Source organism: Triturus cristatus, chromosome 11, assembly GCF_964204655.1.
Source record: "Triturus cristatus chromosome 11, aTriCri1.1, whole genome shotgun sequence".
Taxonomy (NCBI): Eukaryota; Metazoa; Chordata; class Amphibia; order Caudata; family Salamandridae; genus Triturus; species Triturus cristatus.
Window position 1 is genome coordinate 296,092,826 of NC_140594.1, and position 22,147 is coordinate 296,114,972.

General features: G+C 47.4%; 1 protein-coding gene across 2 annotated transcripts in view; it reads left to right on the forward strand.

Moving 5' to 3' along the window:
- The window catches only part of DTX1 (deltex E3 ubiquitin ligase 1), a 313,999-nt gene that overhangs the window by 274,524 nt on the left and 17,328 nt on the right, over positions 1 to 22,147 (forward strand). For both annotated transcript variants that reach the window (XM_085636106.1, XM_085636107.1), the window contains exons 8-9: positions 11,742 to 11,903; positions 21,164 to 21,253. In XM_085636106.1, the coding sequence (XP_085492232.1) occupies positions 11,742 to 11,903; positions 21,164 to 21,253 (252 nt within the window). The remainder of the gene's footprint in view (positions 1 to 11,741; positions 11,904 to 21,163; positions 21,254 to 22,147) is intronic.

Below are 22,147 nucleotides of genomic sequence, written 5' to 3' on the forward strand. Positions count from 1 at the left end.
TCTATGTTCACCTGAAATTGTGGCCACAGCTGTTCGTGCTTCTAGGAGGTTGTCTCCTCCTAAGTCCTATAATTACCATTCTGCTCCCTTTCAAAAATGGTGCAGAGGGAACAGGTTAGTTCATTTGGAGTGTGACCAGGTTTTAATCATTCAGTTCCACCAGAAAGGACTACAAAAAAGAAACTGCATGATCTCAGTATTCAGTACGCGATGCTATATCCAGCCAAATTGAGGTTTAGCTACAAGGGCAGAATTTACGTGTTTGTGTCTCCTGATGATGAAAATACTTTTATTCATAAAATGGGTTGGAAGGTGTGGGAGGCAGGAAGGCGCAGTCTTCCTCATGATCCAGTTTGAGCTGCTTCTCACCGCTCCTCCAGAAAATATAGTTTTTATCCAGCAGTGCATGGAACGTCCACTAGGATTGATTACTGGCTGAGATCCAAAGATGATTGGCTGAGTTGACACTATAACACACTTACCTAGAACTTTTTCTGATCATTCACCGGAATTAATGGCACTGAATATCCCTATTTTACAAAAGTGCATAGTGCATGGATGCTGGATACGGTCTATAACATGGACATTTGATGGGCAATTTGCACCTACCTTGACAAAAACCAGGCATCTGTGTCTTCTGTCTCTACAGGAATTGTTTAAGACGTTAATTAGGAGTAAATGTATATCTAAAGGGCACCGGATATTGTGATTACTGAGAGACAGAATGTTGCATCTGGAGAGAAATATTCTCTCTTTGGAACATGATTATGAGAATTTCCCAGCTCACTCACTTCTGGAAAATTTTATTTGCAGGATGCTACAGCTGTAGAGGTTAAAGTCTTGGATAAATATGCAGCGGGTGAGAGGGAGTGCATGGGTCATACTTTGGCTGGACTGATTCGGCCTACTTGGGCTGTCTCAATATAATTGAGATAGAGGCCCGAGATTGATCACAGAGGGACCCCACAGTAATATTCTGAGATCATTCACTGATTTTTATACTGACCGACATTCTGCAAGGGTGGAGGTTTCGACACAAGGCTTACATGAATATCTAAACAGAGCCAGTTTGGTGTGGCTCGAAACACAGTAACATGAACTTCTCTGCGCTACCATCACTGCAGGAGATCAAGGAAGCGATTAAATAGGGGAGAAATGGCTCAGCACTGGGTAGTGATGGACCTGTGGACTTTTGCAAAGAGTAGGATTCGGAACTCGCTCCATCTCTCCTGGAAGTATTCACTGAGGAGTTTGATGAAGGAATGCTGCCTCCTGCTATGCGAGTAGCAGTAGATATAACATTATTGAAACCTGACAGGCCACCCCATAAATGTGAATCTTATAGCCCACTGTCATTAATACATGTTGACAATAAAATACCAGCTACAATTGTGGCTGACGGGCTTCTTCCTCTGTTGCCTGGACTGGTCTGGCTGTTCCAGTCAGGCTTTATTCCTAGGCGGTCAACAGTGGAAAATGTGCTCACCCTTTTCGCTGTTACTTATCAACTCGATCCTGAAATCGAGGTAGTGGGTGTGCTTTTTAGATGCAGCCAAAGCCATTTATTCAATTGAATTGCCATTTCTGCTCACAGTTTTGGAAAGATTGGTGGGTAGACAATGGTCACTCAGCTGTAAGGCAAAAATTAGGTGGAACAATTCTATATCCACCCCCACTATTGATACATGGAGATACTAGGCAAGGCTTTCCACAGTCACTCACAATTTTTTTCTTAGGTGTTTAACCCTTTGCCAGTCTGCTCAGGGAATATCACTACTACAGAGGCATGCAATTTAGCATGCGTAGAGTAGGCCTTTCAATGTATGCAGACAATATGAAATTACCACTTATGGCAAATGCTCCAGGATAAAAATTAATTGGTCAAAAAATGCTGATGGTGCCCCTCACTTGGCGGATGTCCACTCTTCAGCTGCAAATACCACGTAACTGGCAACTTGGACCTTCTCCATATCTTGGCATCTGGTATCACTGGAAAATTCTTACAATACTTATTGAAAACTATGGAAAATATGTGCAAAATTTTACCAAACAAATGGATAAGTGGGTCAAGTTGCTGCCATCAGTAGCTGGGAGTGTTAGCCTTAATGGAAATGGTGCTCCTTCCCAAACTACTATGGGGCATATTTACAAGGGCTTCATCTCCGCTTGTTTGGCTTTTAAAGCCAAAAAAGCGGAGATGAAAATATCGCCCTATTAACAAGAGGGTGCTAACATGCATTAGCGCATGTTAGCACCCTTTTACCCAATGCCTCCCTTTGCATCTCTAATGAGATGCAAAGTGGGCGTCACTGGGCAGGACAACATTGTAAATATCGCTGATGTGCACATTGCGATATTTCCAAGGCTGCCAACGCATTTTAGCAGACGTTAGTTTTGGGCGAAAAACGCCGTTTTCGCCAGTAACTAACGTCTGCTAAAATGCTGACTTAGGCATACCTATTATGGGGGTGGATTGTGCTGATACGTCCCTGTGGGTCGTATCAGCAAGGTTATCGCCATTTTGCAGGGAACATCGGTGGTAAACCAGCGATGTTCCCTGCAAAACGGCGATCTCCCCGCTATCGCTGGTAATTATATCGCCCTGGGGAAACGTGTTGTAAATAACGTGCTAACAGGGCGATATGATCAAACAATAGACGCCGATAAATAGAAAAGCGCTAAGCGCGCTTTGCGTCTATTTATCGCCGTCTTTGTAGATATGCCCCTATATATTTTACAAAATATACCAATTTCGCGGAATTAGGCATTATTCACACGGCTTACATCTCTGTAATTCAGGTTGGCCTGGGGAGGCAGACAGCCTCGAATAGTATAGAGCAAGATGCAGTTACTGTGTAAACTCTGGGGTTTTGCTGCCCCCAACCTTGAAATATATTATCTCACGGCCCAGGCACAATTCGTGCACCACTGTTTCCATAAAACTAGACATTCCCCACACCACAACCTTAAGGTGAGACTGGCAGCCCCGGTCCCCCTGCGCACAGTATATTGCTACGGGACTAGTCGGCCATGCGGCGTGATCCACACAGTGAGGTGCACGGGCTAGGTTTGGGATAGGTTTGCCGGGCTGGTGGGAATAGACAGGCCATACTCGCCATATTTCCCGTTACTCAACAGCCCTAGCCTGGACCTGACTAAAGATCTAGGTATGAATAAATATTTACATAGTAAAAACATAGCAATATTGGGAGACGCCTTCAATAATAAAAAATTCATAACACTACCTGAATTTTTGCAGGGCGAGACTAGTGCTGCTATGGGTATTTTGATATAGCACCCCCTCCGCAACTCAATGAAAGAGCTATTTCCGGATCTGCCAGATAAACCATTGGATTGGGAGTTTGATCATTGTTAATCCTAATCCTGTAAAACTGATTACACAAATGTATAGTTGCACTATGAATAAATTAAGTATCAGTGACCTGATTATGAAGACACATTGAGAACTGGAGCTGGAACATGACATTGAGGATGCTTAGTGAGTGTACTGCTTTAACAAATTAAAGATGTATCTCCCAGTGGGGAAATTAGATTAATACAAATGAAAATTATCCATAGAGCATATTACACCCCAGTTAGCATGATGATGTATGGGTTGAGTGCTAATTCCCGCTGCTGGATATGTAAGACACTGAATGCAGATGTTCTAAATTTGGCATGAAATTGTCCACAGATAGAGTTATTCATGCCCAAAATAATGGCAGAAACTAAAGTTTAGTCTGCTTGTGTTCAACATTGCAAAAGAATAAATGTAATACAGTCTGTGTGTCATTCTATTATCTAGGCCATATACCCTGCCCAGAAGGCAGATTTTACTGGATAAACTACTTTGCAAATGGTTTCCACCATGTAAGGTGTGGCAATTACAGATGCAATCAATATAAAAGTTGTATTGTTCACTGTTCAGGGTGTTAACTGCAAATGTCAAGGGCACATAATGAGGGGGAGGTCAATTACCTGTTGTTAATGCTTAATAGCATTGGGGCAATACGACTTTTAGTACCCGTCACCCTTATCTCACCCAGCACAGGCTAGCAAATAGGTAATGGGTGGTTTTTACTGTCTCTGGTATACAATTACACTGAACTGATGGGCTGATTTAGAATTTATTAAACAGAGTACACACAAAATGGAGTAAACTGACAGTCTGCCTGCTTCATTTGGAGCTGAGCTGTTGACCGAGGCCCCGTTGGCTCTGTGAATGGAATACTTCCTTCAATGGCCTGACGGTGTAGGAGCCACCGGAGAATGCACATAACACAGTCCATCCTATTTAAGGAGGACGGCATTATGTGTTATTTTTATGTTCTTCGCCATCAGGTAAAACCTGATGGTGAAAAACAGGAAAAAATAATTATGACCCCGAGTTAGTGAGATATGTTCTTTTTTTATTTTCAAAAACAAACTCCTACTTTGGGGGTTTGCTTTTGAAAAACAAGAACTTTGGAAAGTTTCACAGCCACCTGTCATTTTTAGGTCGAGCATTCAAGACCTCTTGTATATACTTTAGTATATACTTATATGTGCATGTACTTTGTGGACTCTGGAGATCAGGCCTAGGACTTGTCTGCTTCCGCATAGGGACTTTTTTTCTGTTCAACTGCCTCTATTTAACTGTCTTGATAGAAAACGACCAGAAGAGGTCAGTAAAATAACAGAATTGTTTTTTTCTTGTTCAACTGCCTCTATTTAACTGTCTTGATAGAAAACGACCAGTAGAGTTCAGTAAAATACCAGAATTGCTTTCTGGTTAGGGACTTTTTTTGTCCTGGCAACTGCCTCCATTCAACTTTCTTGATAGAAAACGACCAGCAGAGGTCAGTAAAATACTAGAATAGCTTTAGCATTCTCTAGATTCTAGCAAATAGAAATTGTCTTCCACGATCACACGTAGACAATAATATTTTTTTTCAAATCTTATATTTTCAGTGATATGACCACCGAAGGCCCTGATTTTATATTAAATACAGAGTTTTGGACTATACCATTTCCAGTTGAAAGGCAATATTTCTCTCCATGTGACCCCATACCTGGTGTGTCACGCAGTTTGGTGCTTACTTTCCCTCCATGTTGAAGAACAGTAGATGTTTCAGCACCCAGGCTAATGTGCTGCATAGCTAAATACATATAAGGTCCCAAAGGCGAGACCGATTGCATGGCATATGCTTGTTAACAGTACCATCAGTCAAACTTTTCCTACATTGAACGAATTCACCATAACGGCGGTTCCTGTCAATAACAAGAGATGTCTGTGAAGCCGGCGGGCATCTCTAAATGTGGCATGTGGTGTGTACATCAGGAAGCCGGAGTAAAGTATTCTGTCACCCTGATGGACATTCAGCGATCTGCCAAACTCTAAATCAGGCCCTTAGAATCCACAATTTACAGAATCGTACAAAAATACGAGCGTCACCTATTAAAAAATAAATAAGGATAAGTTGGGAAAGAGATCCCAACCTCGCTCCTCATAAGCGTGTTTGGGTCAAACAGTAGATATCAGATCAGACCCAAGGGTCAATAATATGCCAAGAATTCATAACCAACTGCAATAATTTTGCTGATGATTTATTGGCCACTGCATACATTTGTCAAACTGATGGTTGCGGCAAAAGGGGAATATTGGTCATGCAGCCATCGAGATGTCAATCTAGGTGCCTCTGTATGTGTGCTGCAGGAAAACTTCTTTCTGGGGTGAACAAGCTGAAAAGATTCACTTTACAGCCCCCTTGATATCGATTATCGACATCAGTAATCCTCTTTAACAGTGGCTTGACTTGGCCCACCCCTGACAAAGCTCAGTCGATGGGTTGGATTATTAGCATTCTAATCCTTGTTAAAAACATTTCTTGAAAGATGGAAATCTTCTACCTCCATGGCAACAGTAAGCTGGATTCCAGAAATGGGACACCTGGCACCCACTGAATGAACCGTGTACAAATAGGATGCAGCGACGGAAAAGTACCTGTAGCTCCTTATCTTGCCACTTGGTAGTAAAATGGATATGGCATCTGCTGTTCAACCACTTCTTTACCTAGATTGTTGTATTCTTCTCCAGCTGTAAATTTTAAGTCAATATTTTTTGTCTTTTTTTCAGCCTTTTGTGGAGACCTTTATTGCAACTTAGAACACTGTACCTCGAACTGTTTAAATTGCATTATAGACTGGGCTTATTTTATATTTGCTATTTGGAATTATGTAATTAAAAATGTTGAAATATGCACATTTTGATCCTTATAAAATTCTAGACTTAAAGGGAAAAGTGTAAAAATAATTGAGAGAAATAACCATAGCTAGTGCCAACATTCTACGCATTCTGGAGTATCTGATACAATCTCATCATTCAAACTAGGATGCTAAATAGAACTAGAGATGGACACATAATGTAAGAACGCTGGTCAGCCAGACGGCCCTCTGCCGGGTAGGTGTAGCCGAGAAACTACAGGCCCACCCTTCTCGACAAATGGGTGTCAGAGATAAGCTTGCCCTGAGTGTAGCTTTTCATTTCCTTTGTGTAGCGCGTGTTTGGTGGGTTCAGCCCTCTTCAAAGGCCTGGTATTATATCTGCCCTGTAGGTTGAGGTCCTTGGCCTGCTCTTTATGCCTGTAACCAGCCCGATAAGGTCTTATCAAGTGGGATCTTTTGATAGAGCAGCGCAAGCAAGCAAAGCCCCTGCGGTTTGCCACCACTCCCAGCTCTCGAGGGCACAATGAGGAGGTTTGCCTGGACTTGCCGCAGTGAGACGCTGCGTACCTTGGGAGAGGTGTGTTCAACCGCAGCGCTCTTATCGACCTTGGATATGCCAGAGATTGGAAAGGTTGCAGGTAGGGCTTCACAGGACAAACCTGGACACAGCACATTTGTAGCAGGCAGTGCTCTCATCTCACATTATATCATTTTCCATGGATTGTTTAATATTCTGGGTTTAATATCTTCCAACCTTAGATCTGCAGCAGATCCTGGGCTCTGGCCAAGGGTCGCCACCCCTGCCCCCTCGTGCTTCTGTTCACTTGCTGTGCATTTTACACTCTGACCGCTCATTTGTGCTCACAGGATCCAGGGGAGGCTTTCAATAGCTTTTTATAAAGACATCGAGCTGGAGCCACCACTCTCACTCACTATCATTGATGCACCACAGCTCCTAGTATCGCACTGCGAGGCGGTGCAGAGCCACCGAGACCAGAGATCATGCATAAGCATGGTTTTTTATTCATTTTGTCGCTCTATAAGGCCCATCCCTCCTGCCCATAGGAAACCACTGCACCTATTCTGCTCTCAAAGACATTGACAAATTGAACCAAGATTTGTTCAGAACATGAAAAATGCGCCCTGGCCGCCACCCCCGCTTTCCCATAAACTACTGATGGAAACGTATAAATTACACGCAACTCTCTGTGCCTGCAGTTGTGAGGACGTATACGTTGAGGGTGCTCAGTCTCGCAGCACCTTCGTTTCCATGTGCATCTCTCTGCAGACCGCCCAAAATGCACAATCTTTGTTGTGTTGATATTCTGCCTATGTTGAAATATTTGCCTGTTGGGGTAAGTCTCGCTAGTAAATCCTTTGAGATTTGTACACTACTGCAGTTCCACTCACATAGGCCCTGGTTATAAGTTGCACATTACTAGGGTAATGGCAGAATCACATGCAACTTTATTGTTAGCATGCAGGAATTTCACACCAGTATTGTGCGATTACGAGTAAAACCCTATGGAATGGGGAATTATTATGAAAGACTATTTTTGTCTGATCATCACATAGATTTCACCATTCCAGGGGGTTTTACAGCATATTTTTACCACCTGCGTAGCGCTGGTGGTAAATGTGCAGGTCTGTGGGTGGTGTAAGGGAGCAGGGGAGGGAAGGGGAGTGTATTCTGTGGCGGGGGAGCAGTGTATGCTTCCTCCTACCAGAAATAAGACACATGTATGAGGCTAGGCTCCTCCTGCAGCCAAAGTGTCCTGCGACTTTCCCAGCCGAAGCGAGTCAAGTTCTCCCATTTTATTTACACTCTTCCTCGCCTACCCCTCACAGAGACTCTGGTGCCTTGATGCAGTAGCTGGGTGAGATAGCTTCCTGTCCCATTTCTTACCTCCAGTCCCAGAGCATATGCCCCTCTATGGATTTTAAAGCCAGGTCAAGGTCCCGAAAGACACATATAAGTTTGCATCCTTCACCCTGCCCTGTTTTTTTCTATAAGTGTCATCAGGAAACACAGGATAAAAACCCTGCTCTGAACTTGACTTCTTTATCTTGAGGAATGTATTCCTCTGAATTTTCATCTGATCTAACCTTGGTCGGCTTTGTAGATGTCTTGCAGGAAAGATAAAGTAGACATAGGGACAAGGAGACAAGAGACCCCCTTCTGCAGGATTGTATGTGATTTCCCTCTCACTGTTTGAACTGGTAGCAACATTCCCGCCCATCAACAGAGCTGGCATTGACGACATTGGACTTGAGAGCATCAGGACCAGTCGCTTTTCCACCTCTTACTCATGGATGGCACAAAACAAGCCTCTTATAGTTGTTGCAGGCAAGGATTCAGCACTAATGTGATGGACAAAACAACGGGTCCCTATATGTATCTTTTGTGATCGCTCGCACCTTTTGTTGGTAGCATTAAAAATTGCTTGTTATTTTTGGCAACAATACTTTTGGCCATCGGATCTCACAGGTGTGAGCTATAAATCTGACACTCTTATATTAATAAAAATAAAAAAAAACAAAGCAGGTGCTAGAAAGCAATATCAAAATCATAACAAATCACATGCGATCACAAATATCACCAATAATTGTGGAGATTTAACTTTAGCCACTTAACAATCTCCATAAATTTCGTATTTTTGTTTTTACAAACCAAGAACACAGGGGGATATTATCAACGCTTCGCATTAAACAGCGCAAATCTCGCTTAGCGCAATTTTGAATATCGCCACCTATCGCTGGTTTACATCGCCGTGTTAGCGGCGTATTTACAACGTCTTGCTCACAGGCGATGTACAAACCTGCGATAGACGGCGATATTCATCATTAGCGTGTGAAGTCAAGCGATGATTTCACACGCTAATGAAAAGCTTGATGATAGGGGAGTGTGGACGTAACCAAACAATCCACCTCCCATTCAAAACATGCCTAAGTCAAGTTTTGACCTGGCGAAAAGGAGCCTGCGAAAACCACGGTTAGCGCGGCTTTCATCATCGCTTCGTGGTTCTGGGGCCGCGTTGTAAATAGCGCGATGTCCTGTTTGCGACCTTTTGTCATGGTGTTACAGCCTACTTTGCATCTCATTAGCGATGTATATCGCGAAGATGCGTGGCATTACAAAAACGGCAGCTAACATGCGCTAATGCATATTAGCGCCGCCTTGCTAATAAGGCGATGAAATTATCGCCGCTTCGGCGACAAAAAGTGCCGATAAAGCGGCGATAATGCCCTTGAAAATATGCCCCACAGGGTTTAATAATATATGCACAGAACATCAGCATCACACACATGCACATGCTCGCAGATTATATGCAAGGGTCCTTGAATGCCCACCATTCACTATCATACTGCCCCAGGCAGTTCACTCTGCTGCTCATAACCTGTTCATACTTAGCAAGACCTAGTAGATCCAAGGCCCAACCTTCTTTCCTCTGACTAACGCCAATTTCCGAAAAATTAAAATTGGCTTCTTTGCAAAAAACAAGTATTTTTTCTGGATTAGATACACCTTAACGATAGTTGTCACTGCTGCTTTTTCTGTACATCTAATACTTTGTTAGCCCCCAGGAAAGAGATCATACCATTTGGCCACTGGTTCTTTCTCCACTACATTAGTTGTCTGCCAAAACTACAAAGTCATATAGGTGCATACAGGTATAGTGGTTTGTGGTCAGTTTCTATGAGTAACAGGTTTTTACCATAAAAAAGCAGAGAGATGACCTACTCTCCAAAGGGACAGGGCACTATGTTCAGGATATCTAGTCGGGTAAGAACTCCCTTTGGGTGAACGGATCTCGCACACTATTCATACTCTTCACACAATCTACCTCATCACTTCTTATAATCCCCTGGATACATCAAGGTGAAGCCCCACATTAATAGCAAAAATGTATACTTTATTCATAAAAAGTCAATATTTCTATACTGAGCAATATTGCAATCACATTTGAACATTAAAAATATATATATATATTTTTTTTTAAAAAGGACAGACAAGGTCCTGACAAAAAAAATGCAGATAAAAATTCACCATGTCATACCTCCATTACAATGGTGGAAAGATCTCTTTCTATAATATCAAACACCGGCAATTTCTAATATGGCAACAAGTTCATTACTTTAGCACTTAAATATTGGCAAAGACAGGGAAAATACAAAAGACAATCACATAATTTCTAATAAGAGAACAAATACATTACTTAAATACATAAACACTGACAAAGACAGGGAAATACATAAAACAATCACATATGTCTTTAGATCACTAATCTGTTTTGGTTATTGTACAGAGTATTGGTAAGATCATTGATATCTACTGCATCACTCAACGCTTATCAGATTTAGTGTTCAAGTTGCATCAACGCGTTTCGGTGGATTTCCAATATTTAGAGCCACCTTCTGCTGGATGAATAGATTTCTCCCACAATTTAAATGAAACCAACAACAATACCTATACACAAAACATAAAAACAATAATCAGCCCAATGTGTTTCTGTCTAAAGTGTACACACACTTTTTTCCCATTATCTTCAAATTTATAAGTTCCTATCTTTTGGTAGCTTTTCTTGTGGTCGCTTAAAAAAAAAAACTTGTGTATGGCCGTATTCGTTTTCACGGATTTGTTTGATGTTCATGGGCTGTGAGATGGAGGGACCGTTCCTTTGAACCACAAATAGACAAAACCTTAGACCCCTACAGGGCAATAACCGCACAGAGAACATCATACAAATCCGTGAAAACGAATACGGCCATACAGAAGTTTGTTTTTATAAAAGGGAGCGTCTGCCATAGATCGTAGCACTAAAGAAGTACAAGACTAAGCCCCTTTTATTACAATTCTGGAAGCGTTTAACATAAACTTCAGCATTGAGGTAACCCAAGAAAAAGCCCCTCTTTTCACAATTTGCCCTGAAGAAGTCCGTAAGTACAAAACACGTTGGCTACGTTGTTTTTAAAGAAGAAATTAAATAAAGAAATCTGAAAACAGACTTGCTGAATGGAATGATATTCTTCATTATACAATATTGTATTTTATAATGATCATGTGGTGTGCTGGATCGCAGTGCTTTGTTTATGATTTATAGGATCCTAGATCCTAGGAGGTTTAGAGGTATTGAACCTCAGATTCTTGGCACCCGAGAAATCAATATAGACGTTGACCCCACTGAATGATAGGTGCAGTCATTATTGCCCCATACCTCGTTCTCTTTGTGCATAGTGGTGGTACATATGCATGACAACTCATGCAAATCTTGTGCAGGCTCTAATCACGTGTCACCTTCCACCTCACTGGTGGTGGCCTGAAGAGTGGACCCTTCTAGCATCTAGATTCCATCAAGGGATTGTACCAGTCAGTGTGGCTAGAATCCTTGTCTTACCTGTTGATCTTTGACCCTCAATAAAGATTAGTTCTTGGTTTGTTTCCCTGCAGTCAGTGGGCCTTGTGTGAAGCTGGCATGTATGTATTCATTGGTCACCCGTTTCCTCCCTCTGAAATCTCCCCTTCTCTTCCCTGAAAGGACGGCAGTCTGCAGTGCCCCACCTGTAAGGCTATCTATGGTGAGAAGACGGGGACGCAGCCACCTGGGAAGATGGAATTCCACATCATCCCTCATGCCCTGCCAGGCTACACCGAGTTCAAAACCATCCGCATCGTGTACGACATCCCGTCAGGAATCCAGGTGAGCGGCTCACTGCGTTACCCCCTGCGACCAGCATGGAACCCTGTCCCACCTATCCATCCGCCTGAACATCCTATCTCATAACAAAGCTAGACAGAGCCAGAGTTGAGGAAGGGGAGGCATAGTGCCAATATCAGCAACACTCCCCAGCCCATATACAGCAATATCATTAGGAAATAAACCACACGACACAGTGTACGGCGTCGAGGGCAGCCACAAAGAGGCTGCCAGGTGGGCAAGGAGAGGCACTTATACTGCATTCCCCGCCCACCCCTTACAGGAAATGACGCGGCACGCGGACCCCTAGGGGGTCCCCCACCAACTGGACTGACTTGTGTGCCCTTATGTGGCACTAAGGCGGCCGCCCTCTTATGAGGGTCCCCTTCGTGGACCACGGGCAGCCAACAGACCACCCACTGGGGGATACAGAAAGTGGCTTGAAGGGCAGCAGACAGGCGCTGCAGTTAAGATTAACGAGAGTCGGCACACCAGCATCAAATAATGACAATCTTGCGTCGACTACAGCTCAGATGATGAGCATACAGCACGCACAATAGCTTCGACTAAGTGTAGGCAGCACACACTACAGTCAAAATTAAGGACAGACAGCACAAGCTGGAGCTCCGATTAAGGATAGCCAGCACAAACTGCAGCTAAAATTAAGGACTGTCCAGACATACTGCAGCTAAAATTAAGGACAGACATTGCACACTGCAGCTAAAATTAAGGACTGTCCAGACACACTGCAGATAAAGTTAAGGACAGACAGCACACACTGCAGCTACAATTAAGGACTGTCCAGACACACTGCAGCTAAAATTAAGGACAGACAGCACATACTGCAGTTAAAATTAAGGACAGACAGCACACACTGCAGCTAAAATTAAGGACAGTCCAGACACTCCAACTAAAATTAAGGACAGTCCAGACATACTGCAGCTAACATTAAGGACACACAACACAAGCTGCAGCTCAGATTAAGGCGAGCCAGCACGTACTGCAACTAAAATTAAAGACAATCCTAACACACTGCAACTATAATTAAGGACCGACAAACCAAGCTGAAGTTTAGATGAAGGAGCTAACATTAAGTACAGCCCACACACACTGCAGCTAAAATGAAGGACAGACAGCACAAGCTGCAGCTCATATTAAGGCCAACCAGCACACTTTGTAGATAAAATTAAGGACAGTCGGACACATTGCAGTTAAAATTAGAGACAGACATCACAAGCTGCATTTTATATTAAGGACAGACAGCACACACTTCAGCTAAAGTGGAGGACAGTCTATACAAACTGCAGCTAAGATTAAGGACAGACAGCACAAGCTGCAGTTTAGATGAAGGACCCTAATTAAGGACAGTCCAGACACACTACAACTAAAATTAAGGACAGGCAGCACAAGATGCAGCTCAGATTAAGGACAGTCCAGACACACTCAGCTAGAATTAACGACAGACAGCTCACAATGGAGCGAACATTATTTACAGTGTGTAACTGTGTACACGCTGCACCTCAGATTAAGGAGTCTTCAGCACGTGGTATGGGTTCGAATAAGTGCAGATAGCACACACTACAGCCAAAGTTAATGACGGTCAGCACAAGTTGGCACTACGATTAGGGATAGACAGCCCACATGCCTTTTCGATGGCAGCAGCTAAACTCTGGGATTCTGGTGTTCTCTACCTCCAAACCAAACGTGTTGCACTGTAGGCGGCCACTGAAAGGGCCTTTTTAACTTGCAGGTACGTCTGTCTGTCTTCCCGTAGGTTTTACCCTTGTTATCCACCAAGAGCTATGTATTCATGCACTCTAATTTAACATAACATAAAACCTGCAGCTAAAATTAAAGAAAGAGAAAGGGCAGCAAGGGCAGATTTCACACACTGCAGCTACAATTAGGACAGCAAGCTCTCACTGCTTCTATGATTAGAGGCAGACAGCACACACTGAAGCTTGGAGGAAGAACAGACAGCACACACTGTAGCTTGGAGGAAGGACAGACAGCACACACTGTAGCTCGGAGGAAGGGCAGACAGCACACACTGTAGCTCGGAGGAAGGGAAGACAGCACACACTGTGGCTCGGAGGAAGGGCAGACAGCACACACTGTGGCTCGGAGGAAGGGAAGACAGCACACACTGTGGCTCGGAGGAAGGGCAGACAGCACACACTGTGGCTCGGAGGAAGGGAAGACAGCACACACTGTGGCTCGGAGGAAGGGCAGACAGCACACACTGTGGCTCGGAGGAAGGGAAGACAGCACACACTGTGGCTCGGAGGAAGGGCAGACAGCACACACTGTAGCTTGGAGGAAGGACAGACAGCACACACTGTGGCTCGGAGGAAGGGCAGACAGCACACACTGAAGCTTTGAGGAAGGGCAGACAGCACACACTGTAGCTTGGAGGAAGGACAGACAGCACACACTGTAGCTCGGAGGAAGGGCAGAGAGCACACACTGTAGCTCGGAGGAAGGACAGACAGCACACACTGTAGCTCGGAGGAAGGGCAGAGAGCACACACTGTAGCTCGGAGGAAGGGCAGACAGCAAACACTGTGGCTCGGAGGAAGGGAAGACAGCACACACTGTGGCTCGGAGGAAGGGCAGACAGCACACATTGTAGCTTGGAGGAAGGACAGACAGCACACACTGTAGCTCGGAGGAAGGGCAGACAGCACACACTGTGGCTTGGAGGAAGGGCAGACAGCACACACTGTGGCTCGGAGGAAGGGCAGACAGCACACTGTAGCTCGGAGGAAGGGCAGACAGCATACACTGTAGCTCGGAGGAAGGGCAGACAGCACACACTGTGGCTTGGAGGAAAGGCAGACAGCACACACTGTGGCTCGGAGGAAGGGCAGACAGCACACTGTAGCTCGGAGGAAGGGCAGACAGCACACTGTAGCTCGGAGGAAGGGCAGACAGCACACACTGTAGCTTCGAGGAAGGACAGATAGCACACACTGTGGCTCGGAGGAAGGGCAGACAGCACACTGTAGCTCGGAGGAAGGACAGACAGCACACTGTAGCTCGGAGGAAGGGCAGACAGCACACACTGTGGCTCGGAGGAAGGGAAGACAGCACACACTGTGGCTCGGAGGAAGGGCAGACAGCACACTGTAGCTCGGAGGAAGGGCAGACAGCACACACTGTGGCTCGGAGGAAGGACAGACAGCACACACTGTGGCTCGGAGGAAGGGCAGACAGCACACACTGTAGCTCGGAGGAAGGGCAGACAGCACACACTGTAGCTCGGCGGAAGGGCAGACAGCACACACTGTGGCTCGGAGGAAGGGCAGACAGCACACACTGTAGCTCGGAGGAAGGACAGACAGCACACACTGTGGCTCGGAGGGAGGGCAGACAGCATGCACTGTAGCTTGGAGGAAGGTCAGACAGCACACACTGTGGCTCGGAGGAAGGGCAGACAGCAGACACTGTGGCTCGGAGGAAGGGCAGACAGCACACACTGTAGCTTTGAGGAAGGGCAGACAGCACACATTGTAGCTTTGAGGAGGGGCAGACAGCACACATTGTAGCTTTGAGGAGGGGCAGACAGCACACACTGTGGCTCGGAGGAAGGCCAGACAGCACACACCGTAGCTTTGAGGAAGGGCAGACAGCACACACTGTGGCTTTGAGGAAGAGCAGAGCACACACTGTAGCTTTGAGGAAGGGCAGAGCACACACTAGCTTTGAGGAAGGGCAGACAGCACACACTGCTTCTCAGAGCAGAGTAAGAATAGAATACACAAACTGCAACTCAAAGGAAGGACATACAGGATACACTGCAGCTAAGAATAAGGAGAGAGAGCACACAATGCAGATAGGATTAGTGTGAGGCAATACACACTCTGGTTTGAAGGAAGGACAGGCAACCAAAACCGTCCAAAACTGTGGCTTAGAGGAAAGCGGACCCACTCTGCTGCTCGGAGGAAGGATAGAAAGCCCACACTGCATATAGAATTAAGGACCCACAACACACACAACAACTAAGATAAAGGCCAGAGAGTACACACTGCAGGTATGATTCGGCACAGGGAGCACACACTGTGCCTCGGAGGAAAACAGAGGAATGATAGAGTGCACTCGCTGCGGCTCAGATGGAGGGCAGAAAACACACAGTGCAGCTACAATTAAGACACAGCGCACTACAGCTACAATAAAGGGCAGAGAGCCCACGCTGCAGGTAACATTAGGGGCACCGCACACATTGTGCCTTTGTGGAGAGCAGAAGTACAGAGTGACCACACTGCGCTCGGAAGATGGACATACGGTACACACTGCAGCAAGGACACACAACACTCACTGAAGTCCGGATTGCAGACAGACATCCCACACTTCAGCTCAGAGGAACGAAATAATAAGCTACAACTCCAAAGTACAGACGTAACGCCTGGTGGCTGTGAAGAAAGACAGATAAAGTGTTCACACTGTAGTTCAGAGGGTGGACGGACAGAGTGTGCGTATTGCAGACCTACAGAAGACACATTCTGCAGCTTAGAGAGTAGATAGCGCACGTGCTGCAGGTCATAGGGAGGGCATTCAGCACACCAACCTCCGCTCAGTGGGTATATAGCACACTTGCTGCAAACTAGAGGAGGGGCATGCAGTGCACACATTGCAGCTCAGTGGTATACAGCACATGTGCTGTATCTCAGGGGGGCCATAGCGCACGTGCTGCAGGTCAGAGGTAGGGCATCCAGCACACACACTGCAGCTCAGAGGGTAAACAGCACACATGCTGCAGGCCAGAGGAAGGGCGTTCGGCACTCGCACTGCAACTCGGGGTCGATAGCACACGTGCTGCATGCCAGAGGAAGGGCGTTCGGCACACGCACTGCAACTCAGGGTCGATAGCACACGTGCTGCAGGCCAGAGGAAGGGCGTTCGGCACACGCACTGCAACTCAGGGTCGATAGCACACGTGCTGCATGCCAGAGGAAGGGCGTTCGGCACACGCACTGCAACTCAGGTTCGATAGCACACGTGCAGCAGCCAGAGGAAGGGCGTTCGGCACACGCACTGCAACTCAGGGTCGATAACACACGTGCTGCAGGCCAGAGGAAGGACGTTCAGCAAACGCACTGCAACTCAGGTTCGATAGCACACGTGCTGCAGGCCAGAGGAAGGGCGTTCGGCACACGCACTGCAACTCAGGGTCGATAACACACGTGCTGCAGGCCAGAGGAAGGGCGATCGGCACACGCACTGCAACTCAGGTTCGATAGCACACGTGCTGCAGGCCAGAGGAAGGGCGTTCGGCACACGCACTGCAACTCAGGGTCGATAGCACACGTGCTGCAGGCCAGAGGAAGGGCGTTCGGCACACGCACTGCAACTCAGGTTCGATAGCACACATGCTGCAGCCAGAGGAAGGGCGTTCGGCACACGCACTACAACTCAGGGTCGATAGCACACGTCCTGCAGGCCAGAGGAAGGGCGTTCGGCACACGCACTGCAACTCAGGGTCGATAGCACACGTGCTGCAGCCGGAGGAAGGGCGTTCGGCACACGCACTGCAACTCAGGTTCGATAGCACACGTGCTGCAGGCCAGAGGAAGGGCGTTCGGCACACGCACTGCAACTCAGGGTCAATAGCACACGTGCTGCAGCCAGAGGCAGGGCGTTCGGCACACGCACTGCAATTCAGGGTCGATAGCACACGTGCTGCAGACCAGAGGAAGGGCGTTCGGCACACACACACTGCAACCCAGGGTAGACAGCACACGTGCTGCAGGCCAGAGGAAGGGCGTTCGGCACACGCACTGCAACTCAGGGTCGATAGCACACGTGCTGCAGGCCAGAGGAAGGGCGTTACGCACACGCACTGCAACTCAGGGTCGATAGCACACGTGCTGCAGCCAGAGGAAGGGCGTTCGGCACACGCACTGCAACTCAGGGTCAATAGCACACGTGCTGCAGCCAGATGAAGGGCGTTCGGCACACGCACTGCAACTCATGGTCGATAGCACACGTGCTGCAGGCCAGAGGAAGGGCGTTCGGCACACACACACTGCAACCCAGGGTAGACAGCACACGTGCTGCAAACCAGAGGAAGGGCGTTCGGCACACGCACTGCAACTCAGGGTCGATAGCACACGTGCTGCAGGCCAGAGGAAGGGCGTTCAGCACACGCACTGCAAGTCAGGGTCGATAGCACACGTGCTGCAGCCAGAGGAAGGGCGTTCAGCACACGCACTGCAACTCAGGGTCAATAGCACACGTGCTGCCGCCAGAGGAAGGGCGTTCGGCACATGCACTGCAACTCAGGGTCTAAAGCACACGTGCTGCAGGCCAGAGGAAGGGCGTTCGGCACACGCACTGCAACTCAGGGTCGATCGCACACGTGCTGCAGGCCAGAGGAAGGGCGTTCGGCACATGCACTGCAACTCAGGGTCGATAGCACACGTGCTGCAGGCCAGAGGAAGGGCGCTCGTCACACGCACTGCAACTCAGGGTCGATAGCACACGTGCTGCAGGCCAGAGGAAGGGCGTTCGGCACACGCACTGTAACTCAGGGTCGATAGCACACGTGCTGCAGGCCAGAGGAAGGGCGTTCAGCACACGCACTGCAACTCAGGGTCGCTAGCACACGTGCTGCAGGCCAGAGGAAGGGCGCTCATCACATGCACTGCAACTCAGGGTCGATAGCACACGTGCTGCAGCCAGAGGCAGGGCGTTCAGCACACATACTGCAACTCAGGGTCGATAGCACACGTGCTGCAGGCCAGAGGAAGGGCTTTTGGGACACGCACTGCAACTCAGGTTCGATAGCACACGTGCTGCAACCAGAGGAAGGGCGTTCGGCACACGCACTGCAACTCAGGTTTGATAGCACATGTGCTGCAGCCAGAGGAAGGGCGTTCAGCACACATACTGCAACTCAGGGTCGATAGCACACGTGCTGCAGGCCAGAGGAAGCGTGTTCGGCACACGCACTGCAACTCAGGGTCTATAGCACACGTGCTGCAGGCCTGAGGAAGGGCTTTCGGGACACGCACTGCAACTCAGGGTCGATAGCACACGTGCTGCAGCCAGAGGAAGGGCGTTCGGCACACGCACTGCAACTCAGGTTCGATAGCACACGTGCTGCAGGCCAGAGGAAGGGCGTTCGGCACACGCACTGCAACTCAGGTTCGATAGCACACGTGCTGCAGGCCAGAGGAAGGGCGTTCGGCACACGCACTGCAACTCAGGTTCGATAGCACACGTGGTGCAGCCAGAGGAAGGGCGTTCAGCACACATACTACAACTCTGGGGGTAGATAGTACACTTGTACAGCTCAGAGGGACAAAAGCACACATGCTGCAACTCAGGGGAAGGGCATTCAGCATGGCATGGTGAGTTAACAAAAGATGAATTTAGGCCAAGATCTCTATACTGGGGTGAATGTTTGACATTGTTCAGCATTCTGTCCATTAATTGTTCTTTTTGCCAACCCGAGTATGGGCACTGAGCACACATATTGGAGCCCTGGGGAAGGTTCGTAGTGCACACAAGCACAGAGTACATACTGCATCTCAGAGTAGGGACAGACAGGCTCATATATTATATCATTGAAATAATTACAGCTTACACACACTGCCGGTCACAGATGGGACATGCAGCGCACCTAATGTAGCTTAGGGGAAGGACAAACACAATATGCAGACTGCAGCTCAGAGGAAGGACAGCCAGGGTGCATTTAAAACACTCTGACTCACAAAGCAAATCCACACAGTACAACAGAACCGCCGAGCTCCGAGGCTTAGCAGATGGAGCTCCCATGGTCTGGTTCAGTTTCTCAGGCGAGCACAAGGGCTGCTGATCCTGAGCTCTGCAGGCAGAGGATCACACATCTGCCAGGCCAGTGTCTCCAGAGAGATATCGCAGGTGCTCGTGCGCTGGGCAGTCAGACTGTCTGCCCCCGCCAACAGATTGCAAGGGCCGTGCCTACCTGCAACCTACTGATGCGCTCTTTAGTACTCGGGGGTCCCCGCAGAGGAAGGAGTCTGCCGGCTGCCAGCTCTGCTTGAGGCACAGCGAACAGAGCCTGATAGTGGGGCGAAGCCCTTCGGAGACTCTCTGGGAGGGTGTCTCTGTTGGTGATGGTTTGTTTCTCACTGCCCCTGCAGGTGATGGTTTGTTTCTCACTGCCCCTGCAGGTGATGGTTTGTTTCTCACTGCCCCTGCAGGTGATGGTTTGTTTCTCACTGCCCCTGCAGGTGATGGTTTGTTTCTCACTGCCCCTTGGTTCATCCTCCTCGTCCCGATTCATAAAGCCTTTTCTGTGAGTAGCGCGATTTACCCCTGACCCAGAGACCTGAGTCTCCTTGAGCATGCCAGTCTTCGCTACAGAAAAAAGCTTTGCAAGTTGGCGTCCCTATGTCCAGGGCCTGCGTTCCTAAAATGGAAGGCGTGACAGCCTTAGGGCACCACGACGAGGTGACAAACCAAATTCAATGAAAGGGCAGAAAAAGTGCCTTATTATTATTGGATAGAGAACCTTCCAGCACAGACTTGGCCAGTGCAGAAAATAAAAAATAAACAAAATTCTGAGTGGAGGCACACCTCGTCCCTGCACTGAGAGAGGTGTATTGGTGAAAGGTGAATTGCCTCTTTGAAGCCTCAAGTCTGCCTTTTACTGGTCAGTGGACCTGACCTCTGTTTGAAGGGATAGGAATTATCCCCCTGTGGCGGGGCCAGTGTGAGACGGCACATGCTTGTGGAGTAGGAGCTAGAGTGCCCCTGCAACACCTGTGCCCCCCACCCAAGGACCGCTCTCTGGGGTCCTTCCTAGTGCCACCTCCTATGTGGCACACAATCAGTGCGACTCTCACAGGCCATTCTTTGCCATTGCACTTGCATCTGTAATATGGCACGGGCGCAATAGATATGGCTTTCCATCATTTGCACGAGGCCACGCTCCCGTATAAATGATGGCATGCCCCTAATGATCATGCAGGGGCGCTCTCTGTATTACCTAAGTGGCATTACAAGTGTGTGTGACCCGTTCTGCAATACCAGAGTGCCCCAGGTGTGCATAAAGTGGGCACAAGCACCTTTTGCACCCAGTAGTGCTATCTGTAATATAGCCCCAGGCGTCTCTTTGTTAGCAGTGTCTGCATGAGCATCAGTTTCTCTCTGCATATGCCATTGTAGGGGTGCCTGGGAGTTATCAGTATCCATGAGGGGAATAACTGCTTGCTCTGCATGTCACGTCTGCATAGTCCTAAAGATGTACTCACTTCTATAATGTCTTCTTTCCACAGGGCGCTGAACATCCAAACCCAGGGAAGAAGTTCACAGCGAGGGGCTTCCCACGCCACTGCTACCTTCCAGATACTGACAAGGGCAGAACGGTAATTGATGTGAAAGAAACCTTCACCCTAGTCCCAAGTATAAGGACTGCCAGGCAGCCTTCTGTCCAGCCGCCCTCCAGATTCTTCCAGTGCACCACTTACAGATGCTCCCTAGGGGTTTCAGTTATGGCATATGGGCATTTCGGCATTTCATTTCACTAAAACAAAATAGAATAATTTTACTACTCAAATTAGACTAAGAACTGAAAGCAGGAGACACCATTAGATGCAAAGTATTTTCACAGCAGTTGATTTGATGTTCTGAAGTAGTCTGCTGTTAACTAGATTCAAAAGAAGCAATTTGTCAAATGGAATTTCCTGCTGGGTGCTCTGTTTGCAAGGTGATATTGAGCTTGTTTCTGAAGGGCAGCATGACCTCAAAAAGAGCCCAAGGACAGGCTATCAACTATAAGTGTAGGTGTGTGCAGGTTTGAACGGTTTGTGGAACAGTTTAGGGACTTGGAGCAGTTCCTCTCTGGCTTTGGTACTGATGGAATGGCACAGGAGCATAGATCTTTGGACCTCCCGGACTGGGTAGCTCATTGAGTAGAATATGAACATAGACCTTTTCACCTCCACGGCTGAGTGCCTCATTTAATGCCAAAGGGAAATAAAGTATTTCCAATCAAGGATAGGGGTTTATATGTATGTATGCATGTATGTAGTATTTGTATAGCATGAACCTAGTCAAAGGCAGCATAACACTGACAGGGTCAAAGTCAAGGCTACAGTCAATAAGTGACTTTACAGGTAATGTGGTACTGGTCAGTCACTTCATCAAGATGTGGTGTTCTTGAAAGAGATGTGTCTTCAATGCTTTCCTAAATTTGGAAGATTTGGTGCAGCCCTGACAGATGAGGGGGTTTGTTCCAGATGATGGGTGCATTGACAGGA